The sequence below is a fragment of the Pyxicephalus adspersus genome, chromosome 4 (assembly GCF_032062135.1).
Source record: "Pyxicephalus adspersus chromosome 4, UCB_Pads_2.0, whole genome shotgun sequence".
Classification (NCBI taxonomy): Eukaryota; Metazoa; Chordata; class Amphibia; order Anura; family Pyxicephalidae; genus Pyxicephalus; species Pyxicephalus adspersus.
In genome coordinates, this window is record NC_092861.1 from 128,462,857 (window position 1) to 128,486,776 (window position 23,920).

Sequence of the window (23,920 nt, forward strand, 5' to 3'; positions counted from 1 at the left end):
AAAGTTTCTAGATCTGTGTCCTCAAAAGGGTACACTCTGTAAATAGGCCTGTAAATAGTGACAGTTTTCTTTAAGATGTAATTTCTTTTTGCCTCAATTGATTTGCCACATCATTGTTACTTACAGGTACAGAATATCCTAAAGCCTGTCCAACAAAAATTTGCTGCCCTAGCTCTCCCAGCTATGAAAATTGAATTTCACGATGACAAAAAGAGAAGATTAATTAAGAAAGTAAAGCAGGAACTTTTGGTGCCAATTGGGTGACAGCTGAATTGATCTGTATGCAAAAGAAAGTTTTTTCTTTCTTCACTTATACAACTCCTGTTGAACAGCTGCTGCCATGAGGGGATATTTGTGTTTAACTATATGGAAAGTTCCAAGACAGGTTTTTATTACATACTATTCTTAGTGTGATTAGATTTTGAATTTTTTCTTTTTTTTTTAGGACATTTTCTAGATGCTTGCTATTGATATAATTAATGTTTCTTTTGTGTTTAAATTGTTGTAACACAATTCCTCTCCTATGAGTTATGTCTTTTTTATGCCAAATTTGGTACTGTGGTTTATTGTGGGTTCCTTCAGCCTTCATAAATAAACTTTATGCCATGTCATTTTTATTGAGGCTTTGTTATTTTAATTCATATTTGGCTGAAGAGCAAATTCTTTTTGTATTTGTTGTTACCATATGTAACCAGTGTTAACTCATAAATGTGTGGAATATTTGTTGTTATATTTTTATATATGTACAACACAACTGCTGTAATTTTTAATCTGAAAAATTTCGATAAAACCTTTGAAATACAAGACAAGTTTTATTTTATGTTATGGAAGACTGTTATCACTTTATGTACCATACTGTAGCATGTTATAATCACACATTTCATTAAATTTAATTGAATACTGAAATGTTTATTAAAAAAATGGTGAGGTTACCATTCTGGTCAAAGTTTAATTTCCAGGATGCCACAAGCTCCCAAAAAGTCTAAAAAATAAGCACTCAAGTTGCTGCCTAAAGTGATTAAAAATATATTTTTTCTTTAATATTATTAGTAATAAATAACAAAAAAATCCTCAAGCCTGCCAGGGCAGTGTTATGATCTGGGTTGCTTCAGTTGGACAGATCCAGGTTAAACTAAATAATGTCAGCCAGCTGACTACCTGGATATACTGATTGACCAGGTTTTTCCATCAATTGATTTATTCTTCCCTGATGGCATGAACATATTCCAAGATGACAATTCCAGGATTGTGAAAGAGTGGTTCAGGGAGCATGGGACATCATTCACACATGAATTGGCCACAACAGAGTCCAGACCTTAACGGCTTTGAGAATCTTTGGGATATGTTGGAGAATTTCCCATTATCAGTACAAGATCTTGAAGAAATACTTTTTTAGCTATTTGACTTGAGAGCCCCTTAAATTTCTGACAGTAGGAGGAATTCACACATAGTGGGTTGTTGATTGTAATACTTAAACATTTAGTTCTAGAAAAAAGTGATACGAAAATGCGATGATTTGGACAGGAGACATTTCTCAAGCCAATGTTATTTTTCTTAAATCATAAATATATGTCAGGTAAAATCTAAACAATCAGTTATATACCAACCTTTAAATGCTAACTCTCAAAAAACCTTTTCCAAATTGTAAAATGCTTAGATGATTTTTAAGTAAGAATGTTGCCGGTGGTCCTACCAATTTTTCAAAACATTTTTAAAATATATATCTGATATGACAAATATAAAGTTTTATGCACGCCTCTGGTGATTTAATAGAGCAAATGTATTATTTGATAAAAGCACTCACAGCATGCTTTATTAACAAATCCGTTTGGGATACAAAAAAATGTACCTGGTACATGACTCACTGGACAAAGTAGAACAGACAGATACGTGGCACCAAGTGTTCAGCTGTTTATGACTCACTTTTCAAAGAGCATTGTGAAACTTATTTATGGCTCAAATATACTCAGACAGAAGAAGGAATATATTTATATATAAGAATATATTTATACAACTGAATCATTTTCATTTGAGAGACACATTTTGGGCAATGGTAATCTGTCTCTTTGTAAAAAGGTACCAAACTTTGTCATATGGCATCATTGTCTTGTAACCTTATTGTCATGAGAACCTCTAGAATTACCAGGACAGCATAAAATTTCCCTTAAATGAGTGTGTATGGTCAGATTAAGTATTAGGTTTAAGATTAAAAATATATGTTAGTGGTTACATCTGGAATTCTGATTATGAGTTGGCAAATGCTTTATTTTTGGTATTAAAAGTAAATTTTCAGTGTGATAAATTTAAATAAACCCCAGGCAAACTCATTTTTATTAGTTTAGGACATAATGGAAAAGGAATGCAAGAGATGGGTCTTTATGCTCTGTGCGCCAACTGGAGAAATGTCTTATAACTTCCTGCCCTCCAAGCCTCACGTACATCAACCAAAGAAATACTTGCTTCTATTTTTTCAATTTCAGCAAACAACTGTCACCCTGAAACCTACTGGTAAAGCCTGTTTTATGATATTAGAAACAAAAAACAAAAACTGAAGTACTGTTTACTATACTTGTTTTACCTCACATTCTAAAAGGATGAATATAACTTCAAACACTAAAAAAGTAATTTTGTGTATACCTAAGGGGAGGAAAAACCCTCTTTATAGGGTCTTATTAAGAAAGAAGCTTTAAAACTTGTTGTTGGGGGATCCAGGTGGTGTGGCGTCTAGTATATCAATAATTCTGTCGTATTATTTAACAGCTGAATGGTTATTTTTAATATTATTATCTACCTATTTAATGTATAGTGTTGTGTAATATATTGGTGCTTTATAATTACAGTTCAATGTTACTACTAATAATACATCAAAAATAGCTTAAGCATATTTAGAGAAACAATTGTTAGAATGCTAGAATAATATTTGATGAAATGTTGGAAGTGGATGCCTGAAGTGTGTAAACTTTGTAAATAATTGATTGCTTTCCTCTAATGCCACAAGCACAACCTTCCATGTAAATCATGCAGCACTCCCTCCCCCCCCCCCCGTAGCCATTAGTGTTGTCATATGGTCAAAAATGAATGTGTCTCCTTAGGTGACCTCTTAGGGGGAAGCTGTCATCACAAAATTATGGAAGCTTCCTCAGCTGCTTTTTTTTTTTAAAGGTGTAAGACCTGGAGATGGCGTCCTCACTTTTGCATCACTACCTAGAGAGCCAATGGCATGGAAGAAATATAAAGCTAATAAAGCTGGAACTCTGGGGCTGCAAACTTGTTGAGCTCGGCAGCTTTCCTTTATAAATACAAAGCTTCTATATTTCTTTCCAGATATGTTCCATGACAAGCAGGGGAGAGGCTACTTGAGATCATGGCTGTAGATATTTTGGTGTACTATTATGTTTTATGTCATGACATCTTTCAATACATTGCGATAAAAGTATATTTCCCCAATTTAGTTTCTTTATAATCACTATAAGATGTTGATCTTGGCAAAATCCAGTGAGCTTCCAATGTTGCACTCAGCCCTGCCTGTTTTTCTTCTGTGGAATACAGAACACCTGTCCCTATGTTATGGAAAGGAGAGGTACTTATAGTCAGGAAATCAGTCTAGGGGCTCAGAGGTTAGCACTCTCACCTTTGCAATGCTAGGTCCCCGGTTCGACTCTTAGCTAGGACACTATCTGCATGGAGTTAGAAGGTTCTCCCCGTGTTTGTGTGGGTTTCCTTTGGGTACTGAGGTTTCCTCCAATATTCCAAAAACATGCAGTTAAGTAAATTGGCTTCCCCCAAAATTAACCTTAGACTGCATTAAAGATATTTGACTGAGGAAGGGACGGAAGATTGTAAGTCTGTTTTAAAGAAGAGTTAGTGATATGACTATAGATTTTGTAAAGTGCTGCTTAATATGTTAGCGCTATATAAATACTGGATAATAATAGGAATGACACTTAGGGAATGACAAGCTTAGGGAACTTGAATAAATCAGACCCACAGAAGAATCAGGTAAAGCCTAACATTGCATCTACTAAATAGTACAACAATGCTAAACGAGACATCGCCTATCTTGATTTTGGTAAAATTAGGTGAAGATTGTTGAAGGTGGGTACCACTGCCTTAAACCCCAACCAGCTACTTCTCTTCGTCTTCTACTATCCTACAAATCCACAATAAAAAGCTGTTGCTATATAAGAGCTACACTCTCCATTTGCCTATTCTTTAGTTAATACAAATTGATATTACAAGACATCATTGACAGACTTTGTCCATGTTAGTTCCATTGAATGGGGAGAAGCCATGAGGCAATTAAGGCAATTAAACCCTGCGGCTGGAATATGAACATGAACGATAGGTTGGCCCAACAGAGACCAGAAGCACAAAAATATATGACAACATTAAGAATCAATCATGTAAGGTTAACCATTATAATGAGAATCAGTACTTGATAAATGGCAGAAGATTGTTATTGCACAAGATCTTCAAGGTCCTTACATCCATTCCCTGATTATTTCCCAAAGGAACCAAACGGTTAATGGTACATACATTGCAATGTCATATATACTGAAAGGAACAGAGGACTGTGATGGAACCAGGTACAACATGGTAATAATAATATTACTATTAATAATAATAAACAGGATTTATATAGCATCAACATATAACACAGAGTTGTAACATACCAACATATATTAGTAAAGAGAACATGTTATCTCTCTTGGTGAAAATTCTAATTTAACCCCCCTAGCGGTATTCCCGAGTGTAACTCGGGGTGGGAAAAATTGGAAAAAGCGGTAACCCCGAGTCACACTCGGGGTACCTTTGGGGGACCCCCTTACCTTATCCCCGCACTCCAGCGGCGAGCTCGCGATCCCGCTGTGATGGCGGGGCGCTTCTCCGTCGGTGGGCGTGGCCGGGCCGGAAATTTAAAAGCAGATTACTGAGTAATCTGCTTTTAAATACCACCCGGGTCCCCACCACCCCGATGCACGCATCTGCAGTTAGATGTGATGCACCATGCAGGATTTCTGCTTGGTGCATCGCATCTAACTGCAGATGCCTTGAGAAAAATTGGGTTGGATTTTGACTTCATTTCCCTGAAGATATAGATAACACCTGAAATATCTGCTCAGCACATAAACCTGCATTTTGGGCTAACAGGTGGACTTGTTTTTTTGCAAATCACATAAGAATCATTCACCATCTGACTGATTGAACCAGATGAATACTTACCTCTGGGAAGTCAGTCAGGATGGGAAATGATTTATGATTTTTCTTTCATCACGGCTGCTGATTAGGCAGAGATAAACCAGCAGTGTTTATAGAGCTGTATAGCAAATCTCTCACATCATGCAATGTCCACTGAATATCACAGCAGATGACACTGAACACTGAGCTCCCAGCTGGAGCCAAAACCTCTCCGTCCTCCTCTTTTTCACTTTTCTGATGGAAGATCTGCTGTATAAAGCTGTAGAAATAAATGCGTGATTTATTTCCAAACATGTTTAAAATGCTTAACATTTTTCTGGAATTCACCCCATAAATCACTGGTGGTTCAGAGATAATTTTCCTTTCTGTAGTTCCCTTTGCCACAGATGTTGAAAGAATAGGGCTAAATGTTATTTCCCAAGTTAACTTGCAGGTATTTATGGTATTTAAATAAAAAATGCTGGGGAGTGGAGTGACACCAGTGATGTCACATGTAATTTTATAGTAAATCAAAAGAGAAAGTATTGTAAAAAAAAGCCTGTTTGGGAAGGGAACACAGAGATCTGGGCAAACATGACCCAAGTTAAAAATGTTTATTTGGTAAAGTTTTTTCTTAATAATACTTAAAAATACAGAACACTATTTAAATGCTTTCACATTCATCTTTTCCTCATCCTACTAGCAAATTTGGTGGTTATACTAAGTTTAGGGGCTTTGTGCCATTACTCAAAAAGTTAGGGGTTGCTTTTCCTGACCATACTTTACTGAAAACGACATGCCTTAAATTATTTTTGTTACTTCATTGAGTTCAGAAATAAGAAATCCATTTATGGTCAATCATATAGACTGCTCAAATAAATAGGAAAATCAACTTATGTTGGCCAGCCTTCCAAAGTCTTTTTTGTCACAGTATGGGTACATAGGACAAACCTACAGAAAGTAGTGTGACAATTTGGAGCTATGGGAGGAAGCACTTCTAAGGCAAGCAATGAGTAGAGCTAGAACAGATTGTTCACAGTCCTGGTGGATCCTCATTTGTGTGCCAAATTGCACTTGTGGGGGCATTCAAACAGACACATGTGTGACACTGATCTTCAACTCTTTTTAGTCATTGAACATGGCTTGTGCCAGAATGATTCAGACACCAAAATAGGACACACCATCATCTATTTAGTATTAGCCAGCAAGCTGTGTATGAGAGCCTATCCGTGATTATTTATGTACCAGTAGAACGTCATAAGTAAGTGAATGCCTAAGGGCTAGGCTACACTACTATTTGAATTTTAAATTATATCCAATGCTTAATTGTGTTTAATAATGCATTTGCTGTGCATCACATGGCATGGTGTATTATGCTGCATTTCAACTGATATCCCTATATATAGTAGCCAAAGTGAATGCGATTTTACTGCAAGGTAAATGCAGATTGAAAGCAATCTTCCCTCACTGAAAGTTTTTTTTGCGTAGGTTCATTAGGTCCACTTTAAGCAATTTTTTTACTAAAATTTTATCTAGCCTTTTATGTAAGGTAAAAATGAACTTTTTTGGGGGGGGGGGGTTTGAAACCCCCAAAGCTCATTCCCTTCCTTAATTACCACTTGGTTGCTCGGGCAAGTGCAGAAGAAGCCTTTTCTTCAAAGGGGAAAAAATGCTTTTCTTACACATGCACAGTGCAAGAACAGGTGACGTAGGTAAAAGCCTAAAGAAGAATAAAGAAGATGGCTGCAACCGGAGCTTCCACCACACCAGTACGAAGACCGATAACAGGGCGGCGCAGAACCCAATCCAGAAAAGCTCCGGAGGGATTGAGGGATCTGTGGAAGTAAAGATTAGTGAGGTTTTTTTTTATTTTTTATTTTAGCTTTTAATCTAACCCTGTAGGAAGCTGGGTAATATTACTATTAGTATGAAACCTCCAAAAACCAGATAGAAAGAGAGGAAGATGATGTGAGATAATCATAAGCACCATTTCATATTTACCTGGCAAGAAAGAGACTTTAAAAAATATTTTTATTTCCCATTTTAGTTCTGATTTTAAGACAAATATACAATCCCTCCCAAGTTCTTGTAATGCAGCAGTAGTATTTACCATGCAGATGTTTTGGTCTGGATGATAGAATGGTGAAATGTCATGTTGATGCAGCTGCTTGTTTGTCATAGGCAGAGCAGAGAGTTGTAAAGTCTTGTGATAACCAGCTTTGATATTAGTAATCCAATACCATCAATACATGTATTCCTTTATTTCAAAAGGGTAACATATAGATTGTCACCATTTTGCTTTGTTTTTGAGTGTACATTTAAGAAGTGTTACCAGTTTTCTAAATCTGTCTATTTGACTTTGTATACTAAGACTATAAATCATAGGCTTTAGTAAAGTGTTGAAATGTTTTTGAAGCAAATTGAAGTGCATTGCCTGCATGCAAACACTTCTGGAATATCACGTCAATAAAAATCTGTTTTCAGATTCTTAATGACAGTGGAGGGCAAGAGGTATTAAGGTGTTCTGTATAAAGAAAATATCTGCTGCTAAGCTATCAACCAGAAGTACTGTATAGTTACCAAGCAATATATAAAGAACACCTTACCAATATTGAGTAGAATTTTTTTTAAAGAACATTATGGCATGGATTCCACAAACATTTTAGGATTTTGGTAATCTCAACATTAAATTTTGCCAAATTTGTTAGAAAATCCAATTTCTTATTCCATCAAATCCCAAAGGCTCTCTAGTAGTTTGAGATTTGCCCACCATATCCATGCCTCAGAAATTGAGATATATCAGAGCAGACTACATTTTTGCAGTGCAGTTTTAGTGAGCCCATGCACCTTCTGTTCCTGGCTGAACTAAGTGGAACCCAAACATGTTCTTCTCGTATCCCATCTGTTTCAAGGTTCAACCTGCTTTTTAGGAAGCTTTTCTGCTCACCACAATTGTGAAGATTTATTGCAGAATTATTTTTCAGTTCAAACCCATCAGGCAGTTTATCTAAGTGCTCTGTTATAAACAAGGTGTTGCAGAATTGCTGCTCACTGAATGTTTTTCTATCACTCTTAGTAAACTCTAAAGACTGTTTGTTAAAATCCCAGATCAAGTAGCTAGAGTAACAAGTAAAAAATCCTGTCTGGCACCAGCAATCATGTCACGGTCAAAATCGCTGAGATTACATTTTATCCCATTCAGGTGTTTGATGTGAACATTAAATGAAGCTCCAGACCTGTAACTGCATGATTTGATCCATTTTGCTTCTGCCACATGATTGGCTAATTAGATAATTGCATGAACAAGCAGGTGTATAGACGTTCCTATAAAATTGTTTGATGACTGTAGTTTGCATAGTTCAGCAGTAAAAAACCATAGCACCTGTATGACTGTTAGGAAGGTTACCAGGGCTAAGAAAACTCTGCAAGCAAAAGTAACATTTGAGCACCATCTCCTGAAATGGACACATATTCCTTTGCAGTGGAATAAACACGTAACCTTACTTTTATATTTCTCCTACAGTGTATGCATTTATGATATGCCTTTATGTTCACTAATCTTGGTGGGGGCCATATTTTTGTTGTTGACACTTGGACTATTCTATCAGATGGTTCGTTGGTGCTCTGTATATACTTTTATCTAATTTATCAAGCAAGAAAACAATCACAGAATAAACATAAATAGAAGACACTTGTCATGTCAATTTCCCAATTGTGGATGCTTGTGGTCATCAAAGAATTCACTTGCTGTTATACATGAGTGCAGAAGATACAAAAAATGACAAGTTATACTGAAATATAAAGTAAATTTAATAAAATGTTGTAGAAAACACAAACCACTAACATTGACAAAGAACTTGCATCCAAAGATGCCTACATTTTATAGCTTGCTCTGGCATCCCCACCCCTATTGGCATGCACAGAGGGATGCTGTGGTGTGCCAACCAAGGATTGTATTCATTGTGCACCACATTTAGGGCTCTCTGGGCACGCCAAAGTTTTGATGACACTTTGGTACTGCCTGTTAGAGGTTTATCTTAGCTTTATTTGTTTATATTCATGCCAAGTTCACTTTAGCTGCCTGTTCACAGTAACATTTACATTACTAATTAGATGAAAAGCCAATGCATCTGCATGAAAATATAACAAAGAATCTATTTGCTGCAGGCAATGACTCCATGCCTATTTCCCTGGTTACATAAATCAGCCCCACAATATTTTTCATAGCGTTTATCCCTGGTTTACAGTTTAACACCTACAGACAAATCACATGACAAAATGCCAGAAGAAAAGGACATAATCTCACTGCCATTTACCTAAATATCATAAACTAAGCATTATAAACAAGAACATTTCATTATGGAACCCAAACAAGGTCTTGAAACCTTTCTGCTTTGTAGTTCTGCCATAAGAACCCATAGTTTTTTCCCCATGCAAAAAGCTTTTAGCTACTACTTAGCAAATGTGCTATTGTGTGTTATCCTAACAGCCCAAGAAAAAAAGAAAAATAAGGGTAGAGAAATAAGCAGGAAAATTGTGCTTTCTTTTTTTATGTGCTGAATGGAATATTGAGTTAATGCTGTTACTTGCAAGAAAGGTTCCTTTTAAAACAGAAGTCTATTGATTGTTGTGAACTTCAGACAAAAAGCAAGTCATTAAAGGCAAACAGCATTTAAGAATTTCTGGTTGGGAATCATTACTATGGCAACACTGTGAACACTGTCAGAGCAGAATAATATCTAAACCGTTTCTCAAGGAACACCTACATCATGACCTGTAGCCTGGTCAGAAGCAGACGTTGAAATAGAAATCATAAACTGTACACGCCAAAACTCTTTCCAAAGCAACTAAATTGTTTGAAGGGTTTGTCCACTCGGCTGTAGGCTTACTTTACTTTGAGAATTGTTAATTTGTGTAGTCCTGGAAAAGAAAGCCGGACTACTGTGCCAGTCGGAGGACAAATATCAATCCCACAATGGGTCTGTAAAGGACACAAACTTGGAACTTTGAAGCTTTTCTTTATCAGGGGAGAATATTTATATAAAAAATGGAACTCGTAAAAATGTTTTTCCTGAAAGCTCAATGGAACCCTGATTTTTTATTCTTAGTACAATACCAGCAGGCCTCTTCAAACAATTAAAGCGGAACTAAACTTGAAAACGATAAAATTGTGAACAGGTAGCTCTTTACCTCCCTGTTTGCAATTATCTATTGAAGATTGAATTCCATCATTCCAGGCAGACCAATCAAGATGGCTGAAGAGCTGAACAACGTGCTGCGAGGTGAGTTTAGTTTCACTTTAAGTCATGCACTAGTGCTTCAAACTTCACATTTCTTCAGCTCCCTGTGATCCAAACCCCTGATATTACACAAACCCAGCAGTACAAATCTCCAGTGGTCCAACACACCTCCTATACAATGCTCCAATCAACAATACAATTTATGACACTTGAGAATTGTTGATTGGAGATTTGGGCCATTGAAAAATGTTGAGCAGCTGCCTGGATCTGCAGCAGAGACATGGAATATTAGCAAAAGCTGCAGAACATATAGAGCATTAAAACATTAATCAAGGATCTGGGCTTTCAAGAGAACATGTGATAGGAGAAACATAGAACCTGTCTGTGCTGGCCACTCATTCCAATATGCTTGCTTTTTGGCTATCAAGTCAAACCTTTGGCTACAAAGGGGTATGTTTATAAACGTTTCGCCTGTAGATTTGATTTGATTTTCGCTCATTTTATTCATTTTCCCTGTGAGGTTCATTTTTCCACCCAAGAGTGAGCCAGACAACTAGCAATTTCAAAATGCAAATCAGCTGTAGCAGCCCTCATTGCCAGACAACTTAGTAATTTCATAAGCAAGTCAGCAATGGAAGCCAGCATAGTAGGATTATTTGACTTTTTCAATCTAATTTTGTCCACAAATCGCACTGAATACCAGCTCACTAATATTCCACAAAATACATTTTGGTGTACTTGTTGAAACAGAACACAACTACATAACAAGCATAGTTTAGCAGTTCAACAATCACATAGCTTACACTCATAACTAAACACAATATGGGTTACCAACAACACAAAATTTACCATAGCTATATGTCTCAAACTCATGGTATTGACATATAATCTATATAAAATATACTCAATTACATTGTTTGAATGTAGTTAGCAGTGGAACACCTATTGACTTTTTATTGTGTCATGCTGGCCCTGATATTAAAGATGAAATTGCACTAAACAGGGACAATCATTTAGGCAGAGCTAAGCGTTTATGAAGGAAAAGCAAACTTTTCCAACCAAAGGAATAAAAAAAGAAAATGTCATAAACTAGGTGACACCATTGCATGATACCATGTGAGGTAATTTGCAACTAAGAAGAAAAAAAACACTAAGCATTACCAGTAATGGTGTCACTTTTTACTTTTCAATTTTCAACAGGAATAAATAAACAGTTAAGGCTAAGTAAAGACTTAAACAACTGAAGCCAATGTATACGTAAATCCTAAAAGTTAGACAACAGGTTGGGAAAATCCAATTAAAAGATCCAAATGTAAGTGGCACTTTCCAACCACTCGGTAAAAAGTCTATATTCTTTATTACAAATACTTTAACACACGGTCATCTATCTGTGATATATTATGATTTGATCTGAAAGAATGTTAAGAAAGTTTTGGAATTTTTAGTTTTAGAAATTCATCCAATTACCTGTGAAACATCAAAACAATAACATACTTTAAAAGATTTGGACTTACTATTGATCTGATCTTGTATTTTGTTGCCAGCGCCAGTGAAGACTTGTAACAACTTTCAAGGTCCTTTTTATGGCTGTCACTTAATTGTCCTCTTGCAATAGGCCCCACAGTGTGAATTACATCTGAAAGATAAAAAATGCAACACTTAGATTCAGTAACTAATAGTAACTGAATTAAGATTATTGAAAGTCACAAAAACAAAATATAAAAGGTAACTCTAGGCAGATATACAAACAATTTTATGTAGTTTATCATTGAAAAATATTACATATACAGTAAGTAAAACTTTAGAATTGAATGCTAATTATTTTTACCTATATTCTGGCCAAAGGCTATAGAAACCTAAAAGCTTCAACAAGCCTATTAACAAAAAATTGACATAAAAAAAAATAAAAATAGCTTAAAAGTAAATTTATAATGAGAAATAAATGCATATATATTTACTTAAGTTTTTTTTTTTTTTTACAAAAGTTCTTTCATTTCTTTCTTTTCCTAAATCTTCTACAGCAGTGGACCGAAAATTACAGGCCAAGGGCTGGTGTGTAGCAGTAAACTGGCCCATGCAATGAAAAGTCACTGCATGCAATTTACTACTACCACTGAAGACAATGGCATTTATTGCTCTCACTACTCTTCTACACATAGGATTTAACTACTTATAAAATAACACTGAATTCCAATGCAGGGTTATTTTATATTCTCAATGACGTTGCCACAGCCACTCTCTGATGACCCTCCAAACCAGCCTTTCATTACCTTTTCACTCCAGATGAACCCTCAAAATAATGTTCTCTCCTAGAGAACCCCTTCTAAAATATATTTTTTGAAAAAATGCTCTGCATTGATGGTTTGTGTGAAGAATTCCTGCTTACTATCGTTGTCCAAATTTAATCTATTTAAAAGGCGATTGAGGTCATGCTTGTGAGCCCTACAAAGTGGCATAGATATTGCCACATGGGAGGAAAGTAAGCAAAAGCTAACAAAAGCTCTGGCAACCTCTTGAAAACTCCTAGGATTCCACTGTTCTACCAAGTTGTCACTTCTTTATGCCACTTATCCAACTCCAACTTATTCTTCCCAATTATGAGGTCCTCATTGTTCTCTAGGTAGCAGTCCCCTATGTAAATAGTATCTTTGGATTGTCTCTTGCTTGAGTTCTTAGAGGTCTGCTTCATCATTTATCATACATGCTGTTACCCAGAACTCAGCTTCATCTCTAACTTGTTTCATCCAGGCATGACATCCCCCTTGTGTTCTTACCAGACATGAAGAGCTTGTTAAAGTTCTCCAAGACTGGAGAAGATAGACATTCATGAGATAACCTGGGTGATGTTGGCAAAGATTTCCAGTTGTGGACCAGATCCATTACATCTTTGCTGGATCACCCACGCTTTCCCATGAAAGCCTATCTTCTAATCAGGCCCAATGTGAGATACATATCTCTCCTTTAGGTATTTGTCAAAAGCAAGGTCATGAGATTATTAGAAACAACTCATTACATGATCACTAAAAAGTGCAGTAAAATACCAATCCATTTGCACATATCACTCCAAGGTTGGCCAGATAAGCAACATATATTCCCTTACAGACAGAAACATTGAAGAATGTTAGTGCAAACACATGATAATTTCTGACAACACTGAAAAACATTGGCGCATATAAAACATCTTTTGCACCGTGATTGCACTTCCATTGTGAGTTTGAACAAGAAGAGTTTTCTATTCATTCGTCTCTTCTAAATACCTATCTACCTGAAAACATTCATTTTGTTAAGCTGCTATTCTTACATATATTTAACAAATTTATAGATAGATTTTATTTTAGCAGAAAGTAATTGTAAGTCATTTTCACCCTCAAGCAATCTAAATGTGGTAACATAGACATTACAGTCATTTGGATGATGTGCAATGATATCATTTGGTTATGTATGTAAAATTTAAAGGTGAGAAGTTGCCAAGGCTATTTCTGTCTTGTTTGTAAGAAACACATTTAACTTCAAGAAGCTGAGTACTGCAGAATGAGATTACAGCTCTTGAAATGCACGCTTTTTGTTGATAATTCTCTCTCTGTACTTATGCATCACAAAAAAAAGATGAAAAAACAGCTACCACATACATCATGCCAATGCTTTGGGTGGCTGGAAATTCACAGCCATTGTTAGTAAGTACAAAGAAGATGCAAAAGTGTACCTGAAAAAAAAAACATATATATAGTAATATTTCATATTCACCACTCTGTTGGTCTTGTGATTATGCTAGTACATACATATAATAATATATAAGGTACATAGAGATATTTGGAAGCTCTGACCACTCCATACTCATGTCTGAATTCGCTAGCAATCCTTAGCTACCTGTACCATCAAATCAATCATCTTGTAAACTATGACAGTCAGATAAAAGAAAAAGAATCAGGAATTGTGAAGCTTTACTATACTTCTGTAGATAATGATTTTTACACAGATATTCACAGCTGGTATTAGATTGCTAGAGAACTGTAACATTAAATTCATTGACGACATTTCACTAGGTTCTATGCAAAGGTACTGTTAGATGGGATAAAAAAGTAGAAAGGGTTCCATTTAAGTCATCCTACAGGTAGTCTACATAAAATAATTCATACAAACAAAAAACTAAAACAATCTAAATCTAGGGACAATCAACATTTGCCATAATGCATTTTGTGAAACCATGATGATATAATATAGTAACTTTGTTACCCATGTAGCTATAAATGCTTAGGTATATCCCTAGTGCATAGTTGAGTGGAAGCCATTGAAATGTCTTTAACATTACAACAGTACAAAATAACAAAAAAAAAAAAAAACAGTTGACTACTACTAGCTATAGCATGACCTAAATAAATACTATTACAGATATACTTTATATATATTAAAAATATATTTATTTATATATTTGAAATCTTATTATCAGGTAAAAACCTGTAAGTTAGTTTGTTGTTGTTTGTTTGCATGTTGCAGGTAACACGTAGTGTTGGCCTATCCATGGTTCTTGACTCTTTAAAGTTGAACTAAAGTTGCACTTTTAGGGTTTCTTGATCAGGCAGGCCATTATTGCAGAAAGGGACAAGCAATGCCCCCCTCCAGATGAAATAGAAAAATGGGTGTGGAGGCATATGACAGCCTAATATCTTAGTGAGAAGCTGTGATGGCAAAGGCCCAAGTAAGTTTCACGTTGTTGGAGTTACGGGCCGTCATTAAGTATTTGTTTCTGCAGGGGAAGTCAGAAAAGGACATTTACACTGAGATGTCCCAAACACTGGGTGAAAAGTGTCCGTCTTACAACACTGTCAAAACCTGGATATCTCATTTCAATACTGGGCATTTCACCGTAGAAGATGAGCCCCGCAGTGGGCGCCCCCCAACCTCAACTGACCCGGCAACCTGCCATGCTGTCCATGAGCTGATTATTGAGGACCAGCAAATATCCACAAAAAAGATAGCTCTGATACTTGACATCTCACAGGAGCGCATTGGGTTCATTGTCACCACTATCCTAGACATGCGCAAGCTTTCAGCAAAGTGGGTGCTGAAATGTTTGAACAGTGATCAAAAGAAAGAACGAGTTGAAGCATCCAAAGCCATTTGGCCCATTTTGAAGCTGACCAGGGCTTTTTGGCTAAGTTAGTGACTGAGGATGAAACCTGGCTCTACATCTATGATCCTAAAAGCAAGGAACAGTCAAAGGAATGGCGCCAAAGCAGGTCCCCGCTGCTGAAGAAGTTCCGAACCCAGACAGTATTCTGTTGGTGGACTACCTACCTCAGGGCTCTAGTATCACTCGACAGTATTATGCTAACCTCCTGGACCAGCTCAAGGAGGCAATTCAGACGCAACGCTGTGGAAAGTTGACCAAAGGGATCCTTTTTTATCAGGACAATGCACCTGCGCACATGTCCAACGTTGTGGCTGCCAAATTGAACACCCTGGGTTTACAACTGGTCCACCATCCCCCCTACTCACCTGACCTGACCCCTTTCGGACTATTATCTGTTCCCGAATTTAAAGAAACACCTAAGGGGAAACGTTTTGAGGACATTTCTGACGTCAAAGATGCTGCTGAGACCTGGTTTGCAACCCAACCAAAGGACTTTTATTTGAACGGACTAGAAAAGCTGCAACTACGCTGTACCAAGTGCATCAGTCTCAGGGGGAATATGTTGAATAAATGTGTTATTTCATAACTCTGGCTCTCTTCTTTCTGGGCAAAGCCAGGAACTTCTCGGCACCCCCTCGTACATACAAAGGAACAGCTGATATTTTGCAGTTTACAATTTCACTTCAATCCTGAAGAAAAGAATGTAAGGAATAAAAATAAAATATATGAGCAAATATAAATGGTTTGTAGTGTACAGTAAACATCATACTGACTTTGCTAATAAGCCAGCAGCCCAAGCAGAAATGTGTTTACTAAGTTCCCTTCACGCATTCATAACCACAATCTTTTCACTTAGACGGCTGCATAATAATTTTGGCACTGTCAGTCATTATTCAGAAATATTTTTTTTCTTTCAGAAAACAGTTATCAGGCTATTTTCAGTTGAATTGGAAAAGAATAGGATAGGACAATACAAAGCACTTGGAAGTTAATCTGAACTCTTACAAGTTGATTTACACATCAGTAACCCCCTGATTTATCTGCAAGACTGGATTTGCTGGAGGTCAAGCGACAGAAATGAGAATTACCAGAACACTTTATGACATAAATCTTTCTTTACTCGATTCACTTAATTTCACAGTTATTCAGAAAAAAGGGTTACATCATATTAAATCACAAACATTATCACTAATGTATAATAATGAAACCCACATTGGGGGTAGGAATACTTGTGTTTGGCTTGTATATATACAGAGCTGTGGTGCAGTGTCAGTGTGGCCAGGTTTGTTCAGGGCAGTTTCTCTCCCTAAACAAGTATATGGAATAGCAGAAGCAGCTTGAAAAGTTAAACTTCAGATCAACCAAATCACGGCCTCCTGGGTAGAATACTGAATTTTCATATGACAAGACCCATTTCGCAAGGAACAGAATACTTGTTGAAGTCTTGTTATCATTTTTTAGCAAAATCAGACATTTTGCTAAGGTACACTGAGTTCAAATTTTAATAAAATAAAAATACTACAACATGAGAGGTTTTCTTTCGTGAGATACAAGGAAAGGAGAGACAGAAGAGTGATTGGAGGAAAAGCAGAGGTGGTGGAAAGTTGGCATAGGGATATACAGATACACAGTGTCAAAGAGAATATTTAATAAGCATGTTAAAAAGCACCTTCTATTAGTGTAGAGGTCACATCTACCTGGTGAATGTAGAGTGATTTCACATATGCAGCTCAGTGTTCATTCCACAGAAGTTTGTGAACAGAAAATGAAAAAATGTTTCATAGGAAAAAAAGCTTGCAAAGTTCTGCTTTCAGCCTTGTACTGCCAGAGTGACATTTAGGCGGCAAAGGGAAGATAAGTATATGCTACTTGTATGTATATAGCTCTGACATATTGCACAGCACTTAACAAAGTATGTAGTTTTGTCACTAGCTGTCCCTCAATGGGGCTCACAATCTACCCACTATAGTCATATTCATTACCACAGTCTAAGGTCAATTTGGGGGGGGGCAGCAATGAACCTAACCATGTTTTTGGGTTGTGAGAAAAAACTGAAATAACTGGAGGAAACCCACACAAACATGTGGAGAACATGCCGATAGTAATCAGGCCCAGATTCGAACCTGACACCTAGCACTACAAAGTGATAAACTCTGAGCCAACATTGCACACCAAATTACAGAAAAATCCTAAAGTAAATACAAATATGTGTACTTAGTATCTAGTGATTTTTTATGTAGGAACTAGTGTTGAGCAAACCCGACTGTAAAGTTCAGGTCCGTACCAAACGTTACAATTTTGGGTACCCGGACCCGAACTTTGAGACGAAGTTCGGCCAAACCTGGCGAATCCGAACTTCCAGGTGTTTGCTCATCCCTAGTAGGAACACAACAGACTACATAGGTGAGATTTTTTTCTCCCACATTTTAGTTTCACATAAAACAAATAGCAAAAAAACTGGTAAAAAGGATATTAGAAATAGAATATTAGATATATAATATTAGAATATTAGAAATAGTTTACTAAATATATATATATATATATATATATATATATATAAACAAATCTATAATAAAAAAGGCACAATTAAACCAATACTTTACAAACAAACAGGAGTTTAACCAGCACTACTTATCAAATGATTTACAATTCTGTACAATTACAGTTCACACAACAATCCAACACCTTCCATGGAGGTTGTTTGCCTTACAAAAAATATTTGTTGTTAAAACTTTTGTTCTTGGCAACAAATGAACAAAGAATAAATTCAATTCATTGTCATCACACAAGTATTATTAAAATCCTAACTTTAAACTGAGATGAGTTAATTAATATAAGCCTAGAAAACCCATGCTGAGTCTTGTTTTATTAGCAGCAAACAGTGTACAAACCAAACACACAAATCTAATTAAAGCTTTCTCAACACCCCAAAGGTGAAGGGAGACAAACACTTTGCAGCTATAAAAACTTTATAAGCATCGTGTACTGGTATTGTACTAATATTCAGAAATATATCAACATACAGAGGTGAAGCTAGTTGTCCCAGGGCCCATAGCCAAATTTTAGATGGATCCCTCTGTTGTAGAGTGGTGTGCATGCAGACAGAAAGTGGTTGCAAGGAGGCTGAAAAATGTACAAAAATGTATTTTCTTAAATAAAAAATAAATATGTATTATATGAATACTAGGAATTTGTACACTATATGTCATGCAGCTCGGGTTAAAATCTATATAAGCATATTTATTACTTTATTTTGTATATTATATTCATTATGTCATAATTATAAGTGTTGTAAGTCATTTAACCTTCACATGCATTTAGGAAAAGTATCCAGAATATTCATTAATCATGGCAGTAACAAGTATATCATTCTAGAAACAATTAATGATCTAATTGACAGCTATTGGTAGTGTGACAAACAAGTGTGATTGGGTATATAAAGGTTTTCTTCAGAGGACCCACATAAATATGTGCAAGTGGGAATCAAGATACCCTTTAAATAGTACATATTCTGAATGTTTAAATCATAGAAAATGAGTATGTGTCTTTCTGTACCCTTCAACATAAAGACTATAGAAATTTTTATCTTCCACCATATAATTATGCCATCGTCACAGATTTTTAGCAGATTTGAGAAACATTTTTGACAAAGGCCTCACACGCTGGTCACAGATGACACTGCTGTCTGACCTACTTATATATTACTGGCACAACTGAAAATGAGAGGTGACAAACATTGTCTACTATATTAGATAAAGTCATAACACAACAGATTTATAGCAAACAGGAAACCCTTTAAAAACTTATTTTCCGATTTTTCATGTTTGGCAGCCATTGCTTGTGATATATGTGCAAATATATATATAAATATTGTTTTTAATATGCATTAAAAAAAACAGCATGAGGAACTAAAGCCCCACTTTGACATTGGTGATTTGGGCAGGTGGTTATTGCAAAAAGGAAAAGGCAATGTCCCTTCTCCAAAAACTGTTCTTACCTGCCTGATTCCTGCCCAGCTGATTTCGAATTTTGCAGAGCTATGCATACACAGTTCAACATTGGTTGCTGGAAAAACACAGCAATCCTTAGGCATGCCGGGAATAATTGAACTGTGCAGGATTTATATAATCTTAGCCTGGCCAATCAAGATAGCTGAAGATTATCTCTAAGAGGTAAAACAGAAAAAAGATGGAGGTGTCCAGTGACAAAATGAGGATAGCTGAGTATAACGGGTTTAGTTCCACTTTAGGGGCCATTTGCCACTTTTGTGACTTCCAATGTTATGTGTTGTGTCAGATATTAGTGTGTGTTGTATTCATTTTGAATTAGCTCCCTAACATGCTATCACCATTAAAAAAACATTTTTGGCTGTCTCTGACATCAGTATATGCTATGCCACTCAGAAAAAACAGCAGGTTCTGCAAATAAACTTGTTCTGCACTAAGAACTTGGGGCTTTTCATAATATAGGTAAATTATGATTATGTTTTTTTATAATTAAAAATATAGGCCAATAATTTTTATGCTTTTAAAGTGAATTTGTAGTTTAAACATGTGTAGTCTAACATTTAGTTTTAATGCAAAGTTCCCCAGGTTTAAAAACCCATGACAATTTAGCGAGCTCTGGAAGTTTTGGCAAGTATAGAAAGGTAATTGTTCATTGCCTCTACTTCACCTCTTGCCACTAATGTGAAAATGGATCAAATAGTATGTTTCTACACTTTACACACAGACAAAATATTTTATGCATCAGGCACTGTGCCACAACACTTAGCCATTTGTTGTCCTAAACTGTTCACAAAGAAAGTTTAATGTGGACCTGGACACATATGGAAAAGTGAGCAGCAAAGAATAGACTCTTAATTGGTATTACATAAACTCAAAAAGCTTATATAGATTTTAAATATCACCTGTTACAATGCAGAATATTTTGGCAGCTGTTTTGGATTTAAAGCTGTAAAAATTTTGGGACCTCCTAAAAAATGAAATAACAGAGGCATTGCAAAAAAATCTTAGGAAAGTACAATAGTAGCAAGCTGGGATGACAACTAAGGTTTACTTAAAAATCGTATTCTGGCATAACAATTCAAATGTGACCCAAAAGATCATATTCACAGAGTGGAAAAACCTTGGGCTGGAAAATACAATTTAATTCAATGCATTTTTCTCTGAAATTGCCAAGTTTGTAAATTCGAAATGTCATCACATTGAAAAAAACAGTTGGTATGACATAAGTACCATTATGGGCAGCTTACAGTATTGAAAGAGCTGTCCAGTAACTCTGAGGCTTTCCATACCATAGGCACTACCTGCGAAATCTGGTATTGTGGCGTTATTTAGTATTAGAAGGTAAGGATAAGCAACAACAAGGTAAGCAACAGTGGTTTCACGTTCTTGGCAGAAACAAAAGTAATATAAAATTAGCAGCTAAAAAACTCCATACACATAATTAAAGAATTACATTAATTTTACCTTTTGAATTATTGAAATGATCATTTCTACTTGCCTGCACAGCTCAAAACTGTTTTTTGTCCAACCTGCCCTTCAATTTCTTTTTCGACTTTTATATATATTGTGCTTCTGTAAATGTACCCTTCAACAATTTTCCTTTGTTACTGTCAGGTGCTGACAAACCTGCTTAAAGCTAAAAAGATCTTCATAAAGTTGGGAAGTAAATAAATACATTCATTATGTTGCTGCTTTACAGAGAAATGTCAGCCAGGATTGCCGGTATCAAAGCCGGCAACTGAAGCCCCACACGGCAAAATAAAATCTCACATTCAGGCCCGGTGCTAGAAACTTAAGCTTGATTTTTTAGCATTAATAAAAACAGGCAGGAGGAAAATAATCCTTCCACGTTCCAAACCTCTATTAATACGGCGGGTATCCAACGTTACCTTTTTAAGTTCATAGCACGCAATGTTTTTTAAAGAAAAGCCAATTAAACGAACATCTGTGCTTACTGTGGTTGCCTAATCATACTGTTATAGTTGGAATAAATTTAACAACCAACAGTCATCACAGAATCTCTTTCATTTTCTCCAGTTAGTGGAAGGAAAAAAAGAAAGGAGATTTTAATGGTGATGTGCTTCTAAAACAAGCAGATAAGCCGGTTCCTCTGTATATATTTAACTGTTTTAACTGACTGCTTAGAAAACATTTATGTTAAATTGGATGACGAATCCAAAGTGAAGACAATGGCTAACCTTTCCGTTGTCAAGGTTAAGCACATATCTGTTCATTACATCCACGGAATCAACTACTGGTTATTGGTGGGATGAAAACATATCTGGAAGCTAAAGACACCAATAAACATAGGATTAATATCTTTTGTCTACATGGATCTATCAAGCAAACGATCATTTAATGAAATACAGGGCCCAAGAACATTTTAACCAAAGTCTGCCATTTATGTAGTCAAATAGTGAAAAAACCTTAGATTGGAAGATATTAAAAAAATTATGTGTATGTTTACATGGTAAATTGTTTGTTTTTTATATTTATTGATTACAAATAAAGTATACATATGAATGTTTTATTGACATTCCCCCAAACATTCTCAGGTGGAAACCTTCCAGGTCCGTGTGTTTCGATGGCAATAAATGATTTCCACCATGGAATGTTTGAGAGGATGTCAGATTCTCTTTTTCACAAATAGAACCCAATATGTAAACCCCATGTATAACTGAAGGAAGCTTCCATAACCCTCAAAAACTATTTAAAGTAATTTAGAACCTTTTAAAATCACCCAAAAAGTTTGCATTGACTCCAATGTATTTTAGCAAAAAGGCAAAATTTTACCAATATATTCTATTTGCATTGAAGTCTATGACCATCAACTTTTTTCAATAATTTTAATGCTCCTGAATAGAGCTCGGTAATGTCACCAATTGCTGGGGAGGTCAGGGTCGCATTGAAAACATCCCCAATTGAAAAATGTTTGTCAGGAAATCTAAAATAAAGTGTTGGTGTGAAAACCTGTTTTTAAACCCAGAGTGTGGGAGACTGCATTGGAATTCTGCTTATTAGATCTCCTAAGAAGTGGAAAAACACAAAGTCACTGGCAATGTTGTTAACAACACATTGTTCAGGAGCTTTGCAGTTATTTGATAAGTTGGGGTGGAGGGAAGCTACAGACTTCAATGTAAATGTATTCAACAAAAAACAATTCACAGATTAACCAAAAAACTTGAATAAAATTAAGTTTAGGTAAATTCATGCATACCTACTGAGGACACTTGTGCAGATGAACAGTCTATACCTGTATTTCTCAACCTTTTTAACATAGTGGAACTTTTGAAGTTACTTTTATTTCTTAGGTAACCCCTCCTATATTTACTATATCCATAGCTCACACTACATTAGTGCTGTAGTCAATGGGAAGGATTTCTCCTACATTGCTGACCAATGGAAAGGTGGTTAGTGGTGTCTTACCTGAGAAGACCCAATTGCTCATGGCTCCAGAAACTCCTGCCAACCTCTGATGGAACCTTGGTTGAGAAACATTGGTCTCTACTGTATCCACCACTAAAATGTCGTAAGTTTCCTTGATTTTGTTAAACGTGGGGGGAATTTTAAAGTTGGTTGTTTGGACTTCTATTTATTCATATAAAACTTGTTTTAAAACTTGGTTGGATACTCACTTATACTGAGTAGAGTCAAATGTATGTTCAAGAAATCTTAAAGAAATATGGTATAATACCAATGACAAATAAGAAAAATGTATTACATTTAACAAATCTTTTAGGAATTTTAATTTATGTGGGAATAAATATTTGAACTTTAAGAGTTCTGTTTATTAAACAAGGAACAGAGAATCAATTACTGGCATTGAAACGCATGGACTTGGATTCCCTGTTTTATAAATACAGCCCTAATATAGCCCTTTTTAGGTCTATAAACTTAGATTAAAAAATGTATTTAAAATAAAAATGTAATGCATATTTTATAATTTTTCTGTAACCCCTTGTACAGAAGGACTGGGATAGAGGTAACCATCACTGCATGTTACTCAATCTGTACTGCATTGCCCAGCGATATCAGTCTAACACGTGTAGCTTATTATATGGAGGTGAAGGCACACGAGTATCCTCGTTACTGTGTTATTTACTCATAGGCTGTTTAAATCCATTACCAAGTATTGCTTTACCTGCAGTAATGAAAACTGAGGTCATGCTGACTGCTCAGTCAGGAGTGAGTGACTCAGAAGAGAAGTTCAACAGATTTACAACTCCTTTGGCAGGTAAAATAGCTCAAAGATAAATATTTCCTGTAATTTGTCTTTAAAAATTGCAGGCAGCATTCTCGTAGATTGTAGGCATATTAGCAGAAAGGGATAAGAGGGAGAAATTCTATCAGAGATACAGAAAAAA

General features: G+C 35.9%; 1 protein-coding gene across 5 annotated transcripts in view; it reads right to left on the reverse strand.

The window, feature by feature from the left end:
- The window catches only part of MACROD2 (mono-ADP ribosylhydrolase 2), a 1,216,811-nt gene that overhangs the window by 420,884 nt on the left and 772,007 nt on the right, over positions 1-23,920 (reverse strand). For all 5 annotated transcript variants that reach the window (XM_072409610.1, XM_072409609.1, XM_072409608.1 and 2 more), the window contains one exon: positions 11,933-12,054. In XM_072409610.1, the coding sequence (XP_072265711.1) occupies positions 11,933-12,054 (122 nt within the window). The remainder of the gene's footprint in view (positions 1-11,932; positions 12,055-23,920) is intronic.